Here is a 20,968-nt window from a genome sequence, read left to right as displayed (position 1 = left end):
TTATGATTATTGGGTGGGGTAGACGGCGGGATTCGAACCCACGGCCGGGGCCGAACCGTCGTCGCCTCAGCGGCTCGCTCGGCCGGAACTCGTTTTCTTCGATTTGTTCACGTCTCCCTCCGCACCTCATGCGCAACTACGCTGTCACACACCGCGGCCCGTGTCCTTCCGTCCACTATGACGCCTCCTCCAAACCCCTCACGATTTGGGTAGGGACTGTCTCTATATGTTGCCAATTTGTACTTCCCAAGCGCTTAGTACAGTGCTCTGCACATAGTAAGCGCTCAATAAATATGATTGATGATGATGATAATTTTTATTTTACTAAGCGCTTGGCACCTAGAGGAGCAGCGTGGCTCGGCCTTTGGATCCGCACACAGTAAGCGCTCAATCAATACGGTCGATTGATATGTTTGTACAGATTTATTACTCTATTTATTTATTTTACTTGTACCTAACTATTCTATTTATTTTATTTTGTTACTATGGTTTTGTTCTCTGTCTCCCCCTTCTAGACTGTGAGCCCACTGTTGGGTAGGGACTGTCTCTATATGTTGCCAATTTGTACTTCCCAAGCGCTTAGTACAGTGCTCTGCACATAGTAAGCGCTCAATAAATACGATTGATGATGATGATGATGACTGTCTCTATATCTATTTATTTATTCTATTAATTTATTTATTTATTTTGTTAGTATGTTTGGTTTTGTTCTCTGTCTCCCCCTTTTAGACTGTGAGCCCACTGTTGGGTAGGGACTGTCTCTAGAGGTTGCCAACTTGGACTTCCCAAGCGCTTAGTCCAGTGCTCTGCACACAGTAAGCGCTCAATAAATACAATTGATGATGATGATGGTGCCAACTTGGACTTCCCAAGCGCTTAGTACAGTGCTCTGCACACAGGAAGCACTCAATAAATACGATCGATTGATATGTTTGTACATATTTATTACTCTATTTTACTTGTACTTATCTATTGTATTAATTTTATTTTGTTAATATGTTTGGTTTTGTTCTCTGTCTCCCCCTTCTAGCCTGTGAGCCCGCTGTTGGGTAGGGACTGTCTCTAGATGTTGCCAACTTGGACTTCCCAAGCGCTTAGTCCAGTGCTCTGCACACAGTAAGCACTCAATAAATACGATCGATTGATATGTTTGTACATATTTATTACTCTATTTTACTTGTACATATCTATTGTATTTATTTTATTTTGTTAGTATGTTTGGTTTTGTTCTCTGTCTCCCCCTTCTAGACTGTGAGCCCACTGTTGGGCAGGGACTGTCTCTATATGTTGCCAACTTGGACTTCCCAAGCGCTTAGTACAGTGCTCTGCACACAGTAAGCGCTCAATAAATACAATCGATTGATTGATTGATTCCTCCCTTCAAGGCCCTACTGAGAGCTCACCTCCTCCAGGAGGCCTTCCCACACTCAGCCCCCTCCTTCCTCTCCCCCTCGTCCCCCTCTCCATCCGCCCACCTTACCTCCTTCCCTTCCCCACAGCACCTGTATATATGCATATATGTTTGTACAGATTTATTACTCTATTTATTTATTTTACTTGTACTTATCTATTCTATTTATTTTATTTTGTTAATCTGTTTGGTTTTGTTCTCTCCCCCTTCTAGACTGTGAGCCCACTGTTGGGTAGGGACTGTCTCTAGATGTTGCCAACTTGGACTTCCCAAGCGCTTAGTACAGTGCTCTGCACACAGTAAGTACTCAATAAATACGATCGATTGATATGTTTGTACATGTTTATTACTCTATTTATTTTACTTGTACATATCTATTCTATTTATTTTATTTTGTTAGTATGTTTTGTTTTGTTGTCTGTCTCCCCCTTCTAGACTGTGAGCCCACTGTTGGGTAGGGACTGTCTCTAGATGTTGCCAACTTGGACTTCCCAAGCGCTTAGTACAGTGCTCTGCACACAGTAAGCACTCAATAAATACGATCGATTGATATGTTTGTACATATTTATTACTATTTATTTTACTTGTGCATATCTATTCTATTTATTTTATTTTGTTAGTATGTTTTGTTTTGTTCTCTGTCTCCCCCTTCTAGACTGTGAGCCCACTGTTGGGTAGGGACTGTCTCTAGATGTTGCCAACTTGGACTTCCCAAGCGCTTATTTGTTTTACTTGTACTTATCTATTGTATTTATTTTATTTTGTTAATATGTTTTGTTCTCTGTCTCCCCCTTCTAGACTGTGAGCCCACTGATGGGTAGGGACACGCTGCTTCTCCAATGTCGCCACCGCCTCGCCCCCAGGCCCGCCCCTTTCCCGCCCTCTCAGGTCCCGCCCCGCCCTTCCCCCCGCCCCCTGAGGCCCCGCCCCGCCCTTTTCGCCCCCTCAGGTGTCGCCCCACCATTTTCCCGCCCACTCAGGCGTCGCGCCGCCATTTTCCCTCCCCCTCAGGCCCCGCCCCTCCCTTTCCCCGCAACCTCAGGCCCCTCCCCGCCCTTTTCCCGCCCTCTGAGGCCCCGCCCCCTCAGGCCCCGCCCCACCCTTTTCCCGCCCCCTCGGGCGTCTCCCCGCCCTTTCCCCGCCCCCTCGGGCCCCTCCCCACCACTTTCCCGCCCCCTCAGGCGACGCCCCTCCCTTTTCCCCCTCCCCCTAAGGCACCGCCCCACCATTTTCCCCGCCCCCTCAGGAACCGCCCCGCCCTTTTCCCCGCCCCCTCAGGCCCCGCCCCGCCCTTTTCCCGCCCCCTCAGGCGATGCCCCTCCCTTTTCCCCTCCCCCTGAGGCCCCGGCCCGCCATTTTCCCCGGCCTCTGAGGCCCCACCCTACCCTTTCCCGTCCCCTGAGGCGCCGCCCCGCCCTTCTCCCGCCCCCTCAGGCGTCGCCCCACCATTTTCCCGCCCTCTCAGGCGCAGCCTCACCGTTTTCCCCGCCCCGCCCTTTTCCCGCCCCCTCAGGAGTCTCCCCGCCCTTTTCCCGCCCCCCTCAGGAAGCGCCCCGCCCTTTTCCCCGCCCCCTCAGGCCCCGCCCCGCCCTTTTCCCACCCCCTCAGGAACCGCCCAGCACTTTTCCCGCCCCCTCGGGAGTCACCCCACCATTTTCCCGCCCCCTCAGGCCCCGCCCCTTTCCCGCCCCCTCAGGCCCCTCCCCTCCCTTTTCCCGCCCCCTGAGGCCCCGCCCCTCCCCTTTCCCGCCCCCTCAGGCTTCGCCCCGCCCCTTAAATATGAATAATAATGATAATGATGATGGCATTTATTAAGCACTTACTATGTGCAAAGCACTGTTGTAAGCGCTGGGGGAGGTTAGAAGGCGACCAGGTTGCCCCAAGTGGGACACCACGGGCTTCATCCAGAGAAGCAGCGTGGCTCCGTGGAAAGAGCCCGGCCTTTGGAGTCAGAGGTCGTGGGTTCAAACCCCGGCTCCGCCAACTGTCAGCTGGGTGACTTTGGGCGGGTCACTTCACTTCTCTGGGCCTCAGTTCCCTCATCTGGAAAATGGGGATGAAGACTGGGAGCCCCCCGTGGGACAACCTGATCACCTTATAACCTCCCCAACGCTTAGAACAGCGCTTTGCACATAGTAAGCGCTTAGTAAATGCCATCATTACTATTCATTCATTCAATCGTATTTATTGAGCGCTTCCTGTGTGCAGAGCACTGTACTAAGCGCTTGGGAAGTCCAAGTTGGCAACATATAGAGACGGTCCCTACCCACCAGTGGGCTCACAGTCTAAAAGGGGGAGACAGAGAACAAAACCAAACATATTAACAAAATAAAATAAATAGAATAGATATGTACAAGTAAAATAGAGTAATAATAAAGAAATAGAGTAATAGTAATTATTTTTATTATGCCCGTATGTCCTCTGCCAGCCCTGCCCCCTCCCCCCAGGGTCCCCTTACCCCTCCCCTCGGGCCCCCCTTCCTCCCAGTGGGATTAACACTGGGATGAGGGACTGTATCCAACCCAATTTGCTTGTATTCACCCCAGCGCTTAGAACAGTGCCTGGCACAAAGTAAGCGCTTAATCAATACATTATTACAATAATAATGATGGCATTTATTAAGCGCTTACTATGCGCCAAGCACCGTTCTAAGCGCTGGGGAGGCGACAAGGTGATCAGCTTGCCCCACTTGGGTCTCACAGTCTTCATCCCCATTTTCCAGATGAGGGAACTGAGGCCCAGAGAAGTGCCTTGCCCAAAGTCACCCAGCTGACAATTGGCAGAGCCAGGATTTGAGACCGTGACCTCCGACTCCAAAGCCCGGGCTCTTTCCACTGAGCCGCACTGCTTCTCAGTCCTAGGAATAGTTATTATTATTATTAATAAATGCCATTATTATTATATATGTGTAATTTATTTGTATGCCTGTCTCTCCAGCTCTAGACAGTAGGCTCGTTGTGGGCAGGGCAGGAAATGTCTTTTAGACTGTGAGCCCACTGTTAGGTAGGGACTGTCTCTATATGTTTCCAATTTGTACTTCCCAAGCGCTTAGTACAGTGCTCTGCACATAGTAAGCACTCAATAAATACGATTGATGATGATGTGTCTGCTTATTGTCGTATTGTTGGAGAAGCAGCGTGGCTCAGTGGAAAGAGCCCGGGCTTTGGAGTCAGAGGTCGTGGGTTCAAATCCCGGCTCCGCCAACTGTCAGCTGTGTGACTTTGGGCAAGTCACTTCACTTCTCTGGGCCTCAGTGACCTCATCTGTAAAATGGGGATTAAAACTGTGAGCCCCCTGTGGGATAACCTGATCACCTTGTAACCTCCCCCGGCACTTAGAACAGTGCTTTGCACATAGTAAGCGCTTAATAAATGCCATCATCATCATCATCATCATCTCCAGCTCTAGACAGTAAGCTCGCTGTGGACAGGGCAGGGAATGTGTCTGCTTATTGTTGTATTATTATTAATCATATTTATTGAGCATATACTGTGTGCAAAGCACTGTAAGAAGCGCTTGGGAGAGGACAATATAACATCAGACACATTCCCTGCCGACAGTGAGCTCAGTCTAGAGAGGGGAACAGACATTAATATAAATAAATACTCTCCCAAGCGCTTAGTACAGTGCTCTGCACACACTAAGTGCTCAATAAATACGACTGAATGACTGACTGACTAAATGAACGAAAACCCGTTCTCTCTCACCCTTAGACCGTAAGCCCTGTGTGGGGCAATCAATTGATATGTTTGTACATATTTATTACTCTATTTTACTTGTACTTATCTATTGTATTTATTTTATTTTGTTACTATGTTTGGTTTTTTGTCTCCCCCTTCTAGACTGTGAGCCCACTGTTGGGTAGGGACTGTCTCTAGATGTTGCCAACTTAGACTTCCCAAGCGCTTAGTACAGTGCTCTGCACACAGTAAGTGCTCAATAAATACGATCGATTGATATGTTTGTACATATTTATTACTCTATTTTACTTGTACATATCTATTCTATTTATTTTATTTTGTTAATATGTTTGGTTTTGTTCTGTCTCCCCCTTCTAGACTGTGAGCCCACTGTTGGGTAGGGACTGTCTCTAGATGTTGCCAACTTGGACTTCCCAAGCGCTTAGTACAGTGCTCTGCACACAGTAAGCGCTCAATAAATACGATCGATTGATGTTTGTACATATTTATTACTCTATTATTTTACTTGTACATATCTATTCTATTAATTTTATTTTGTTAATATGCTTGGTTTTGTTCTCTTTCTCCCCCGTCTAGACTGTGAGCCCGCTGTTGGGTAGGGACTGTCTCTATATGTTGCCAACTTGGACTTCCCAAGTGCTTAGTACAGTGCTCTGCACACAGTAAGCGCTCAATAAATACGATCAATTGATATGTTTGTACATATTTATTACTCTATTTATTTATTTTACTTGTACATATCTATTCTATTTTATTTTGTTAATATGTTTGGTTTTGTTCTCTGTCTCCCCCTTCTAGACTGTGAGCCCGCTGTTGGGTAGGGACCGTCTCTATATGTTGCCAACTTGGACTTCCCAAGCGCTTAGTACAGTGTTCTGCAGACAGTAAGCACTCAATAAATACGATCGATTGATATGTTTGTGCATATTTATTACTCTTTTTATTTATTTTACTTGTGCATATCTATTCTATTTATTTTATCGCCTTGTAATCTGTTCCAGCCCCCGGCCCACAGAATCTAATAATGCCATCATCACCATTATTACGAGGTAACGGGAAGAGCAAGATTCACCACCAGGATGCTGTCAGTCTACAAAGGTCCAACTTTTATTACAAAGTATGAAAGGCGGAAAACACCCTACCGTTTACACGGGAAGCTAAAACTCAGAATAAGAGGATAAAAAAATTTGAACTACATTAAGAGGAATGAGATAGCATCGGAGTTTGAGGTGGGCGCTTCACAGCTCCCTACAACGTACAAGAATTTCAACAATATCACAACAGGGTAGAAACTGGTATCACAAAGTCCTTTATATTACCGTTTTCCGAAAAAAAAAAATAATTAAAAGGGCTTCCTCTCCATCTGCCCGGGGGGATGTGACAATGCCCACGGCACGGTATCGAGTTGTGGACTGCAAGCAGACGAAGGGAAAGGGGGAAAAAAAACCCGTGCAGACGCCGTAGATTTAGAGATGGAAAGAATAAAAGTTGGCAACTGTTGCTTAACGGACTCCTAAGAACGAGCGCTCTGCCAGGGGCGAGAAAAGAGGTTACAATCATGCTACAAAGGTCATATTTCGGGAGGCGCTCGGAAAAGGATTTTAGGGGGTTCACAACCAAAGTGAATACACGCGTGAGGGGCGGGGGGACCAAAATAAATGTCTCCTAGTCGTCTAAAGTAACGAAAAGCATAGGCTCCGTGAGTAAAACGGGCCCATGATACATTGCTGGCCACCCAAGTGGCAGATCCCGCGCTGAGGAGTCAGCGCTCACGTGGCTCAGTGGAAAAAGCCCGGACTTTGGAGTCCGAGGTCATGGGTTCAAATCCCAGCTCCGCCAACTGTCAGCTGCGTGACTTTGGGCAAGTCACTTCACCTCTCTGGGCCTCACCTCATCTGGAAAATGGGGATGAAGACTGTAATCCCTCCATGGGACAACCCGATCACCTTGTAACCTCCCCAGCGTTTAGAAGAGCTTAACAAATCCCATCGTTATTATCATCTGCCAGCCTCGGCCCCGTCTCCCGGCAGCTGAGCCCTTTCCCGAAGCCCACCCTCGCCGGCTCAGTTTGGCCACCCGTCTCCCGGATCCCGGTCCGACGCCTGGTTTCGGAGCGGCTTGGGGGAAGCGGTTTGGGAAGACGCCACGTCGTCCCGCTCGGTTCAGGCCGCGGGGGCGACCTGCTCGAGTCCCGGAGTCGGCGGCAAAGGCGGCTGGGTGGCAAGGGGGGAATGGGCAGGGAATGGAGGGTCATTCCCTCTCCTTTCCCAAGGCTCCAGCTCGGCTGCAACTCCCAGGAACCCCTCTTGGACTTGGAGAGATGACGTTAAACGGGCCTCCTCCGCTGTCCCCTGCCATCCGAGGGGCAGGAGGGGAGGAAAACGGACGAATAAGGGGATTAGCGAAGGGCGTTGAGGACCTCAGTTGCTCGCCCACTCCAACGCCAATGGGTTTCCCTCCGGCCCGCACAATCGATTCATCTTCCTCTTTCTCCTTCCTGCAGCTCAGCTGCCTTCCACCCGGAGCCTCGGCATTCGTTCAATCAATCAATCAATCAATTGTATTTATTGAGCGCTTACTGTGTGCAGAGCACTGTACTAAGCGCTCGGGAAGTACAAGATGGCAACATAGAGGCAGTCCCTTCATTCAATCGTATTTATTGAGCGCTGCGTGCAGAGCACCGTACTAGTCTATTTATTTTGTTAGTATGTTTGGTTTTGTTCTCTGTCTCCCCGTTTTAGACTGTGAGCCCACTGCTGGGTAGGGACCGTCTCTAGATGTTGCCAACTTGGACTTCCCAAGCGCTTAGTACAGTGCTCTGCACACAGTAAGCGCTCAATAAATACGATTGATTGATTGATTGATTGATTGATTGGGAAGGCAACAAAGCTCCGGTCGGCCGGTGGCTTCCCGTTCTCCCTTGCCTGATGGAGCCCAGCCGGCTTCCGCTGCCTCTGCTGGGGCTCGAATTCCACCCCTTCCGGCCGGGATCCTTCGGACCCTTCGGGATCCTTCGGCTCGGCCGAATCTGGAAAACGCGGGGCAACCGTCCTGCAGGGGTTAAGGGTCAGCCGGGGATGGCGAGCGGGATCTGCGCTTAGTACAGTGCTCTGCACGTAGTAAGCGCTCAATAAATACGATTGATGATGATGATGATGATCTGCGGCAGAGGGAGGAGGCGGGAAGATGCCTAACCCCGGGCTTGGCCTCTCAGATTCGGAACGGGGAACTCGAGCCCCCAAACTGGAAACCGAGGCTCGGCCTGAACCTAAGGGTGTTGGAGGCCCATCTCCTCCAAGAAGTCTTCCCTAAGCCCTCCTTTCCTGCAGCGTGGCTCAGTGGAGAAAGCCCGGGCTTTGGAGTCCGAGGTCATGGGTTCAAATCCCGGCTCCACCACTTGTCAACTGTGTGACTTTGGGCAAGTCACAACTTCTGAGGGCCTCAGTTCCCTCATCTGTAAAACGGGGATGAAGACTGTGAGCCCCGCGTGGGACAACCTGATCACCTTGTAAATTCCCCAGTGCTTAGAACAGTGCTCTGCACATAGTAAGCGCTTAATAAATGCCATTATTATTATTATTATTATTCTTCCACTCCCTTCTGCGTCACCGACTTGTTCCCTTTATTCATACCCAGCCCCGTTATTATTCCCATTATAATTATTCCCATTATTATTCATTATTCCCAGCCCCACGGCACTTATGTCCGTAACTGTCATTTATTTATTTTTGTTCACGTCTGTCTCCCCCCCACAGACCGTAAGCTGGGGAATGCGTCTAACAAGTAAATTATAATGTGCTCTCCCAAGCGCTTAGTTGAGTGCTCTGCACACAGTATGCACTCGATAAATACTCGATTGACGGACTGAGTCTCACCCTTTGCTAGTCCGGAGGGAGTCAGGGAATCCCACGAGCTCAGAACGGGCTCCTCTGCCCGGTTCTTCAGAATAATAATAATAATTGACATTTGTTAAGCGCTTACTACGTGCCAAGCACTGTTCTAAGCTCTGGGGAGGATACAGGGTAATCAGGTTGTCCCACGTGGGGCTCACGGTCTTAATCCCCGTTTTACAGATGAGGGAACTGAGGCCCAGGGAAGTGAAGTGACTTGCCCAAGATCACACAGCAGACATGTGGCGGAGGCGGGATTCGAACCCGTGACCTCTGACTCCAAAGCCCGGGCTCTTTCCACTGAGTCACGCTGCAGCGAGTGCCCGGGGGGCCGGCTGCTCCGGGGAGGACCATCACCCCACCGCCGAGGGCCTCCGCGGGGGCTCGGCGGAGCTCACTGGGCTGGCAGTGTGGCCCAGTGGAAAGAGCCCTGACCCGAGCGTCGCAAAGACCTGACTTCTAATCCTTTTAGACTGTGAGCCCACTGTTGGGTAGGGACTGTCTCTATGTGTTGCCAATTTGTACTTCCCAAGCGCTTAGTACAGTGCTCTGCACATAGTAAGCGCTCAATAAATACGATTGATTGATTGATTGATTCTGATCCCAGCTCCGCCGTTTGGCTGCTGTGTGACCTAGGGCCAGCCCCTTGACTTCTCTGGGCCTCAATCCCCTCCTCTGCGAAATGGGGATTCAATACCTAGTCTCCCTCCTGCTTAGGCCGTGAGCTCCACGAGGGACCTGATCCCCGGCGCTCAGTACAGTGCTCGACACATAACAAGCACTTACGGAATACCACAATTATTATTCATTCATTCAATCGTATTTATTGAGCGCTTACTGTGTGCGGAGCACTGTACTAAGCGCTTGGGAAGTACAAGTTGGCAAAATATAGAGACGGTCCCTGCTCAACAGCGGGCTCCCTGACAGGTGGAAAAGTCCACCTTATTATTAGCCACATTATTAGCCCTCCCCGTTGAACGGTCTCCCCCTTCTAGACTGTGAGCCCACTGTTGGGTCGGGACCGTCTCTATACGTTGCCAACTTGGACTTCCCAAGCGCTTAGTACAGTGCTCTGCACACAGTAGGCGCTCAATAAATATGATTGAATGAATGAATGAACTGTACTCTCCCAGGCATGCTTAGTACAGTGCTCTGCACACAGTAAGCGCTCAATAAATATGATTGAATGAATGAACGAACTGCACTCTCCCAGGCATGCTTAGTACAGTGCTCTGCACATAGTAAGCGCTCAATAAATCATCATCAATCGTATTTATAAATTATAAATTTATAAATGCCATTGATTGCTGGATTGTTTGAATGGTCAGGGGACGGGGAGGGTGGGAGCGGGGCAGGAAAGCCTCCCCTCAGACTCCTGCCCACCACGGTTCACCCGGGGCTCCTTTATAGGCACCCACTTGGGGGTCGGTGTTTCTCCGTGGGTACAGGGAAGGCAACCATTCCCGGCTAAATCACCGGGAACATCAAATCCCGAAGGGACAAGGTGCTGACTGTGAGCCCGCCGTTGGGGAGGGACCGTCTCTAGATGTTGCCAACTTGTACTTCCCAAGCGTTTAGTACAGTTCTCTGCACACAGTAAGCGCTCAATAAATACGATTGATGATGATGCCCCAGCGGGTGGTTACCGGGGACAGTTTCAGCCTCCTGGTGAGATCGGAACCCAGCGCCAAGCCCCTCCCTGGCGCGGGGGAGAGCAGCCCGGGCTCCTTGCTTTCTTCTCCTCCGATACCTCGTCCTGATCACAGGACAGAGCGTTACATCGCCCCAGAAGTCAAAGGTGTGACGTTGGAATATCAGGATCGGCCGGGACTCACTGCTCCGGAGACGCGGCCGCCGCCGCCGCCACCGAAGGCTCGGTTCAGTCGGGAGGGGTGAGGGCTCACCCCAACTCACGGACGGGCCGGCGGCAAGTCAACCGACGAAACGGGAAGGACCCAAATTCCCGTGGAGCACCATCCCGCGGAAGCACGGCCGAGTCCGTGGAAGACGGGAGGCCCCCGGCGGGCTGCGGGGCGAGGGAAGGCGGGAGGCGGAGAAACGGGGCCTGAACCGAAGGGGGTGGGGGCGGGCCTCTTCCCGCCGGCGATCCCATCCGCAGTCAAGCATTCCGAGTCTTAGGCCGCAGGAGCGCTTCCCTAGAGGTCCCGGGGAGCAGGTCGGCCGTTTTGCTCTTCAGCCCCCAAGGCTTCCTCCCGGCTCAGAGGGTTCCTGCGGCGTCCCAGCCGCTCTCGGCTCCGTCCCAGAGAACATATCACCTTCGACAACCATTCCGGGGATCCCGGATCCCCGCCGAGGCCGTGCCCAACGGACCCCGGCCTCTGACCTCCTCCGGGCGGCTACGTTCCTCGATGACCCGGAGTTCGGACCAACGGATCCGTCGGTGACTTTCCCGGTCCCTCTGGTCGCCACTCGACGACAGCTGGCCTGAAAGGGCGCCTAAGAAGGGTGAAAGCCCCCACTGCCGCCTCCCCAAGCCCACCCACCTTGGAACCCACTGCGATCAAGAATCCACGGGTCACGTGCCAAACCACATCAACGGGCAGAAGAACGCTTCCAGGTTGTCCTGGCCAAGCGGCAGGATCTTTAAACCGTTGCGGTCGACCGGATAACTCACAGAACCATCCCCCTGGGAGGGAGAGTTCCCCGAATTCCCGCTGGGATCACGACGTCTCCATCCATCCCTCTTCCGGCGGGCGTTTGTGACGGTAGCCAGTCGGCTCACGCCACTTCAGGGCCCCAAGTGATCCCGGCCGGACCCCCGGCGACCGAGACTCGCGAGGAAAGGAGCAGGTGGGGCGAGCGTTGGCCAGAGCTGGGAGAACTGGACACGACCCACTCCCTGAAAATCCCGAGAGGAAGCCAAACCTGAATCCGACGTAAGGTGGTTGCGGCGGGATGGGGGGCGGGCCGGTCTCTCCCCTCTTTTCGGGCCGATAAGCCCACCGGTCCGCTGGCTGAGGCGGCCGCCCGCCCCCCGGGCCCGGGCAGGCGGGCGCCCGCTGTGGCCCGGGATGCCTCGCTAACACAACGGCTGACAGAAGTAAATACGCGGAGATTTTTTAATTTGAGAAAATCGTGGTGGGGGAGAGGGGAAATCTTAAAACTCGACCCCGGGGGACCCAGGGGGCTCCCGAATGTCACCGCGGGGGGAGCCCGGCCGGGGACTCCGGGTCAGCTTCCGGGGACGGGACGGGAAGATGGACGTGTCCGTTCTCACTCTGGGGTGGGGGGGGGGACGAGGAGACCGGGGAGGAGGGGGGGGCCTCCGGCCACGACCCCCCCTGACGCCACTACACTCGGAGGATCTCCAGGCAGTTGTTGTAGCAGATGGCTATCCAGTCGGGCTGGGTGGACGCCCACTGCACGTTGTTGATTTCGCCTTCGGCCGTGTACGCCAAGATGGGGTCCTCGATGGCCCGGGGCATCTGCTGGATGTCCCAGATGAGGGCCTGATGGTCGTCCGCTGCCGCGCGGGAGAAGGGCGAGGTCAGCGGGGGGCCGTCTCCCGGCCGGGTCCCCCCCACCCGCTGGGGAGGGCCCCCCCCCCAAAATGGAGCCCATTCTCCCTCGGAGATGTGAGGTCACGAGGACCCCTCGCTTCCCGTGGGTGCCCGCGTCGGAGCACCCACGGAGGGGAATGGGTGCTGGCAGCCGATTGAGGGGGGACTGACGGTGGCAGTTCTGCCCTGGGGTCTTCCTTCTAGACTGTAAGCCCACTGTCGGGTAGGGACCGCCTCCATATGTTGCCAACTTGGACTTCCCAAGCACAGCGAGCGCTCAATAAATACGACTGATTGATTGATTCCTTCCCCCTTAGCCAAACGACCCCTCCCTGCCTGCTCTGGGCCCCTGTGACGGAGAAGCAGCGTGGCTCAGGGGAAAGAGCCCGGGCTCTGGAGTCAGAGGTCACGGGTTCGAATCTCGGCTCCGCCAACTGTCAGCGGGGTGACTTTGGGCGAGTCATTTCACTTCTCTGGGCCTCAGTTCCCTCATCTGTCAAATGGGGATTAAAACTGTGAGGCCCCCCGTGGGACAACCTGATCACCTTGTAACTTCCCCAGCGCTTAGAACAGTGCTTTGTACAAAGTAAGCGCTTAATACCATCATTATTATTATTATTATTATGGGGGGAGTCCACGGACCAGACCAGTGGCTGCCCTCTCACTCTCTTCTCGGCTGTGAGCGCTTAGTACATATTGGTTGTACATATTTATTACTCTATTTATTTATTTATTTATTTATTTCTTTATTTTACTTGTACATTTCTATCCTATTTATTTTATTTTGTTGGTATGTTTAGTTCTGTTCTCTGTCTCCCCCTTTTAGACTGTGAGCCCACTGTTGGGTAGGGACTGTCTCTATGTGTTGCCAATTTGTACTTCCCAAGCGCTTAGTACAGTGCTCTGCACATAGTAAGCGCTCAATAAATACGATTGATTGATTGATTGATAGTACAGTGCTCTGCACATAGTAAGCGCTCAATAAATACGATTGATGGTGATGATGATGAGCTCCTGGGGGGGCTGGGACCCCTTCTTCCATTACTACTCCTGCCGATAATAATAATAATTGTGGTAATAATAATGACGGCATTTATTAAGCGCTTACTATGTGCAAAGCACTGTTCTAAGCACTGGGGGAGGTTACAAGGTGATCAGGTTGTCCCACAGGGGGCTCGCAGTTTTAATCCCCATTTGACAGATGAGGTAACTGAGGCCCAGAGAAGTGACTTGCCCAAAGTCACCCAGCTGACAATTGGCGGAGCCGGGATTTGAACCCATGACCTCTGACTCCAAAGCCCGGGCTCTTTCCACTGAGCCGCGCTGCTTCTTATTAAGCGCTTCCAATGTGCCAGGCACTGTGCTAAGCGCCAGAGTAGGTGCAAGGGAATCAGGTCCCACACGGGGCTCATCATCATCAATCATATTTATTGAGCGCTTACTATGTGCAGAGCACTGTACTAAGCGCTTGGGAAGTACAAATTGGCAACATATAGAGACAGTCCCTACCCAACAGTGGGCTCACCGTCTAAGTAGGAGGAAGAACAGATATTGAGTCTCCATGAAGCAGATGAGACGACTGAGGACCGGAGGAGTGAGTTGACTTGCCCCAAGTCACACAGCGGACATGTGGCAGAGCCAGGATTAGAACTCAGGCCCTTCTGACTCCACAAGGCCACGGCGCGTCCACTTCTACAACTCAACTTCCACCACGGTGCGTCTTCTACAACTCAACTTCTACTAACCCTAATTCCCTCTCCTAAGCTCTTAGTACAGTGCCCCGAGCCCAGTAGGCTGATTAATAGTTAATAGTATTAACTATTAATACAGTTAATAGTGCTGATTGACTGAATGGGAGGGGGCTGGGGCGCGTACAATAGGTGTCAGCGCCAATAATAATAACGGCGTTTGTTAAGCGCTTACTATGTGCCAAGCACTGTTCTACGCGCTGGAAAAATAATGGCATTTGCTAAGCGAGGCCAAAGGCAGAGAGAGCCCGGGTTCCCCTCATGAATGCTGACAAGTGGATCATCATCATCACCAATCGTATTTATTGAGCGCTTACTGTGTGCAGAGCACTGTACTAAGCGCTTGGGAAGTCCAAGTGGGCAGCATATAGAGACGGTCCCTACCCAACAGTGGGCTCACAGTCTAAAAGGGGGAGACAGAGAACAAAACCAAACATACTAACAAAATAAAATAAATAGAATAGATATGGACAAATAAATTAAAGAAATAAATGAATAGAGTAAAAAAAAAGTGGATGGAAAAGCAGCACGGTCTGGAGGACAGAGCCCGGGCCTCTGGTCATGGGTTCTAATCCCGGCTCCACCACTTGTCTGCCGTGTGACCCTGGTCAAGTCACTTCACTTCTCCGGGCCTCAGTGACCTCCTCCGGAAAATGGGGATCGGGAGTGTGAGCCCTAGATGGGACCGGGACTGTGGGCAGGGACTGTCTCTAGATGTTGCCAATTTGTACTTCCCAAGCGCTTAGTCCAGTGCTCTGCACATAGTAGGCGCTCAATAAATACGATTGATGATGATGATGACCGGGACTGTGTCCATCCCGATCTGCTTGTGTCCACCCCAGTGCGCAGTGCAGTGCCTGGCACATACTAAGTGCTTAACAAATACCACAATGGTGACGATGATGATTATTTTTACGGAGGGGTCGGCGTTGGTTCCGCGGGGGCCCGAAGTCGGGCCGGGCTCCGGCCCTGGGCCGGGACCCTCCCGAGATGTTATTTATCCCGGCTCTGTCTGCTGTGTGACCTTGGGCAAGCCACTTAACTTCTCTGTGCCTCAGTTGCCTCATCTATAAAATGGGGATTAAGACTGTGAGCCCCACGTGGGACAACTTGATCTCCTTGTATCCCCCCAGCGCTTAAACCCCCCGGTTCCTCCCCCTCCTCCTTCCCTCACCCCCAACGATCTGGCCTCCTACTTCATTAACAAAATTCAATCCATCAGGTCCGACCTCCCCAAAGTCTCTTCCCCCCTTTCTCCAACCCCCCCGGCTCTCAACATTCTCCGCTACTCTCCCATCCTTCCCAGTGGTATCCTCAGAGGAGCTCTCCTCCCTCCTCTCAAGTGCTACTCCGGCCACCTGTTCTTCTGACCCCATTCCCTCTCATCTTATGAAATCTCTCGCTCCATCCCTTCTCCCCTCCTTAACTTCCATCTTCAACCGCTCACTCTCCACTGGTTCCTTCCCCTCTGCCTTCAAACATGCCCATGTCTCTCCCATCCTAAAAAAACCCTCTCTTGACCCCACCTCACCTTCTAGTTATCGTCCCATATCCCTCCTACCATTCCTTTCCAAACTCCTTGAACGAGTTGTCTACACGTGCTGCCTAGAATTCCTCAACAACAACTCTCTCCTCGACCCCCTCCAGTCTGGCTTCCGTCCCCTTCATTCCACGGAAACTGCGCTCTCAAAGGTCACCAATGACCTCCTGCTTGCCAAATCCAACGGCTCCTAGGCTATCCTAGTCCTCCTCGACCTCTCAGCTGCCTTCGACACTGTGGCCCACCCCCTTCTCCTCAACACGCTATCTGACCTTGGCTTCACAGACTCCGTCCTCTCCTGGTTCTCCTCTTACCTCTTCGGTCGTTCATTCTCAGTCTCTTTTGCAGGCTCCTCCTCCCCCTCCCATCCCCTTACTGTGGGGGGTCCCCAAGGTTCAGTGCTTGGTCCCCTTCTGTTCTCAATCTACACTCACTCCCTTGGTGACCTCATTCGCTCCCACGGCTTCAACTATCACCTCTACACTGATGACACCCAGATCTCCATCTCTGCCCCTGCTCTCTCCCCGTCCCTCCAGGCTCGCATCTCCTCCTGCCTTCAAGACATCTCCATCTGGATGTCCACCCGCCACTTAAAGCTCAACATGTCGAAGACTGAGCTCCTTGTCTTCCCTCCCAAACCTTGTCCTCTCCCTGACTTTCCCATCTCTGTTGACGGCACTACCATCCTTCCCGTCTCACAAGCCCGCAACCTTGGTGTCATCCTCGACTCCGCTCTCTCGTTCACCCCTCACATCCAAGCCGTCACCAAAACCTGCCGGTCTCAGCTCCGCAACATTGCCGAGATCCGCCCTTTCCTCTCCATCCACACCGCTACCCTTCTCGTTCAAGCTCTCCTCCTCTCCCGTCTGGACTACTGCATCAGCCTTCTCTCTGATCTCCCATCCTCGTGTCTCTCTCCACTTCAATCCATACTTCATGCTGCTGCCCGGATTATCTTTGTCCAGAAACGCTCTGGACATATCACTCCCCTCCTCAAAAACCTCCAATGGCTACCGATCAATCTGCGCATCAGGCAGAAACTCCTTACCCTGGGCTTCAAGGCTGTCCATCACCTCACCCCCTCCTCCCTCACCTCCCTTCTCTCCTTCTACTGCCCAGCCCGCCCCCTCCGCTCCTCCACCACTAATCTCCTCACTGTACCTCGCTCTCGCCTGTCCCGCCATCGACCCCCGGCCCACGTCATCCCCCGGGCCTGGAATGCCCCCAATCCCTCTGCCCCTCCGCCAAGCTAGCTCTCTTCCTCCCTTCAAGGCCCTGCTGAGAGCTCACCTCCTCCAGGAGGCCTTCCCAGACTGAGCCCCTTCTTTCCTCTCCCCCTCGTCCCCCTCTCCATCCCCGTCTTACCTCCTTCCCTTCCCCACAGCACCTGTACATATGTATATATGGTTGTACATATTTATTACTCTATTTATTTATTTATTTATTTATTTTACTTGTACATTTCTATCCTACTTATTTTATTTTGTTGGTATGTTTGGTTCTGTTCTCTGTCTCCCCCTTTTAGACTGTGAGCCCACTGTTGGGTAGGGACTGTCTCTATGTGATGCCAATTTGTACTTCCCAAGCGCTTAGTACAGTGCTCTGCACATAGTAAGCGCTCAATAAATACGATTGATTGATTGATTGATTAAACCAGTGCTCTGCACATAGTAAGCGCTTAACAAATACCGTCATCATCATCAATCGTATTTATTGAGCGCTTACTATGTGCAGAGCACTGTACTAAGCGCTTGGGAAGTACAAATTGGCAACATATAGAGACGGTCCCTACCCAACAGCGGGCTCACAGTCTAAATACTATTATTATTTATCATTATTATTATTATTATCTGCCCTGGGGTCAGTGAGGTGCCCTTGGGTCCCTGGAGCGTCGGGGCCGGGACCCTCCCGAGATGTTACTTATCCCGGCTCGGTCACTTGTCTGCTGTGTGACCCTGGGCAAGCCACTTAACTTCTCTGTGCCTCAGTTGCCTCATCTGTAAAACAGGGATTAAGACTGTGAGCCCCACGTGGGACAACCTGGTTACCTTGTATCTACCCCAGTGCTTGGAACAGTGCTTGGCACATAGTAAGCGCTTAACAAATACCATCATCATCATCACCAATCGTATTTATTGAGCGCTTACTATGTGCAGAGCACTGCACTCAGCGCTTGGGAAGTACAAATTGGCAACATCTAGAGACGGTCCCTACGCAACAGCGGGCTCATAGTCTAGAAGGGGGAGACGGACAACAAAGCAAAACATATAAATCAATCAATCGCAGTGCTCTGCACATAGTAAGCGCTCAATAAATACGACTGAATGAATGAATGATTATTCTTATCTGCCCTGGGGTCAGCATCAATTGTATTTACTGAGTGCTTACTATGTGCAGAGTTCTGTACTAAGCGCTTGGGAAGTACAAATTGGCAACATCTAGAGACAGTCCCTACCCAACAGCGGGCTCACAGTCTAGAAGGGGGAGACGGACAACAAAGCAAAACATATCAATCAATCGCAGTGCTCTGCACATAGTAAGCGCTCAATAAATACGACTGAATGAATGAATTATTATTATTATCTGCCCTGGGGTCATCATCAATCGTATTTATTGAGCGCTTACTATGTGCAGAGCACTGTACTAAGCACTTGGGAAGTACAAATTGGCAACATCTAGAGACGGTCCCTACCCAACAGCGGGCTCACAGTCTAGAAGGGGGAGACGGACACCGAAGCAAAACATATAAATCAATCAATGGCAGTGCTCTGCACATAGCAAGCGCTCAATAAATATGACTGAATGAATGAATGAATTATTATTATTATCTGCCCTGGGGTCATCATCAATCGTATTTATTGAGCGCTTACTATGTGCAGAGCACTGCACTAAGCGCTCGGGAAGTACAAATTGGCAACATCTAGAGATGGTCCCTACCCAACAGTGGGCTCACAGTCTAAATATTACTATTTATTATTCTTATTATTCTTATCTGCCCTGGGGTCAGTGAGGCGCCCTTGGGTCCCTGGAGCGCCGGGGCCGGGGGAGCGGGAGAAGGGGCCCCCGGGATACGCACCGGCGGTGCAGATGTGGCAGGATGAGTGCGGGGCCCAGGCGATGCCGTTGACACAAGCCCGGTGGTTATTGAGCCGGGCCACGGGCGTGCAGGGAACTCGGACGTCCAGAATCACAACCTGCGGGAACCGGGGGCGGGGAGCCGGGCCGCGGGGGCCCCTCAGGAGGGTCTCCTCCTCCCCGCGGGGCCCACGGCGGCGCGGCTCGAACCCCGGATCCCACTGCGGCTCGGGGGGCCGGGGCAGAACCGTGCGGAGCCCTCCCTCCGCCCCCCACAAAAAAAAAACGGTGAAAAGCCAAACCCGTTGGCAATTAAACCCCGGAAGAAGAATGGGAGAGGTTTAGTCATCATCATCATCATCATCATCATCATCATCAATCGTATTTATTGAGCGCTTACTGTGTGCAGAGCGCCGGACTGAGCGCTTGGGACGTACAAATTGGCAACATCTAGAGACGGTCCCTACCCGACAGTGGGCTCACAGTCTAGAACAAAGGAGAAGAAGAAGCAGCGTGGCCCAGAGGAAAGAGCCCGGGCTTTGGAGTCAGAGGTCGTGGGTGCAAATCCCAGCTCCGCCAACTGTCGGCTGGGTGACTTTGGGCAAGTCACTTCACTTCTCCGGGCCTCAGTTCCCTCATCTGGAAAATGGGGATGAAGACTGGGAGCCCCCCGTGGGACAACCTGATCACCTTGTATCCTCCCCAGCGCTTAGAACGGTGCTTTGCACATAGTAAGCGCTTAATAAATGCCATTATTATTATTATTAAAAGGAGACTCCGCGGGGCCGGGGGTTGGAGCCAATGACCTGAGTCACCTCTGCCCATCTCTCAGAGAAAGTCATCCCGCCCCGTCCTTCCGAAGATACAGTGCTCCTGGGATCAGTGGGGGGAAAGCTTTCTTTCCCGGTGGCCCAAGAGGACACCCCCGCGTGGGCCTCATTCATTCATTCATTCATTCAATCGCATTTATTGAGCGCTTACTGTGTGCAGAGCACTGGACTCGGCGCTTGGGAAGTACAAGTTGGCAACATATAGAGACGGTCCCTACCCAACAGCGGGCTCACAGGCTAGAAGGGGGAGACAGACAACAAAACAAAACATATTAATGAAATAAAATAAATAGAAAAAATATGTACAAATAAAATAAATAAATAGAGTAATAAATCTGTGCAAACATCTATACATATATCCAGGTGCTGTGGGGAAGGGAAGGAGGTAAGATGGGGGGGATGGAGAGGGGGACGAGGGGGAGAGGAAGGAAGGGGCTCAGTCTGGGAAGGCCTCCTGGAGGAGGTGAGCTCTCAGCAGGGCTCTGAAGGGAGGAAGAGAGCTCTGCCCCTGCTTTACCGGCCAAAATAATAATAATAATAATAATGATGGCATTTGTTAAGCGCTTACTATGTGCAAGGCACTGTTCTAAGCGCTGGGGGGGATACAAGGTGATCACATTGTCCCACATGGGGCTCACGGTGTTAATCCCCATTTTAGAGATGAGGTAACTGAGACTCAGAGAAGTTAAGTGACTTGCCCAAGGTCACCCAGCGGACGTGTGGGGGAGCCGGGATTAGAACCCATGACCTCTGACTCCCAAGCCCGGATTCTTTCGACTGAGCCACGCTGCTTCTCTAATAAGCCCGTGTTGATGTAGGTCACCCCCACTCTAGGACATAAGCTCATTGTGGGCAGGGAATGTGACTGTTACATTGTTATACTGTACTCTCCCAAGCGCTTAGTACAGTGCTCTGCACAGAGTCCAATAAATACGATTGAACAAATGAAGGATTCTCCAAACAGCGCTCAGATGCAGAGCAACCCGCTGAGCTTCGGCCCCGCCGGTCTCGCCTGGTCCCCCCGGTCCGGTTCCAGATATATATATATATACTGCACACAGTAAGCACTCAAGAAGTACGATTGAATGAATGAATGAGTAAGCGCTCGATAAATACGGCTGATTGAATTGAATGAGTGACTGAATCCGATTCATTCAATCGAATTTATTGAGCGCTTACTGTGTGCAGAGCACTGTACTAAGCGCTTGGGAAGTACAAGTCGGCAACATATAGTGCGGTCCCTACCCAACAG

The 20,968-nt window shown here is 51.7% G+C and overlaps 1 protein-coding gene across 1 annotated transcript in view; it reads right to left on the bottom strand.

Annotated features, from left to right (window-relative positions):
* Positions 1–12,223: 12,223 nt before the first annotated feature.
* DCAF7 (DDB1 and CUL4 associated factor 7) overlaps positions 12,224–20,968 on the bottom strand; it is a 51,523-nt gene continuing 42,778 nt past the window's right edge. Inside the window, exons 6-7 of the mRNA XM_038754801.1 lie at positions 18,888–19,005; positions 12,224–12,486 (exon numbers count right to left, since the gene is read on the bottom strand). Of these exons, the coding sequence (XP_038610729.1) occupies positions 12,314–12,486; positions 18,888–19,005 (291 nt within the window). The 3' untranslated portion in view covers positions 12,224–12,313. The remainder of the gene's footprint in view (positions 12,487–18,887; positions 19,006–20,968) is intronic.

The sequence above is a fragment of the Tachyglossus aculeatus genome, chromosome 11 (assembly GCF_015852505.1).
Source record: "Tachyglossus aculeatus isolate mTacAcu1 chromosome 11, mTacAcu1.pri, whole genome shotgun sequence".
Classification (NCBI taxonomy): Eukaryota; Metazoa; Chordata; class Mammalia; order Monotremata; family Tachyglossidae; genus Tachyglossus; species Tachyglossus aculeatus.
This window is presented reverse-complemented; position numbering and strand designations above follow the sequence as displayed.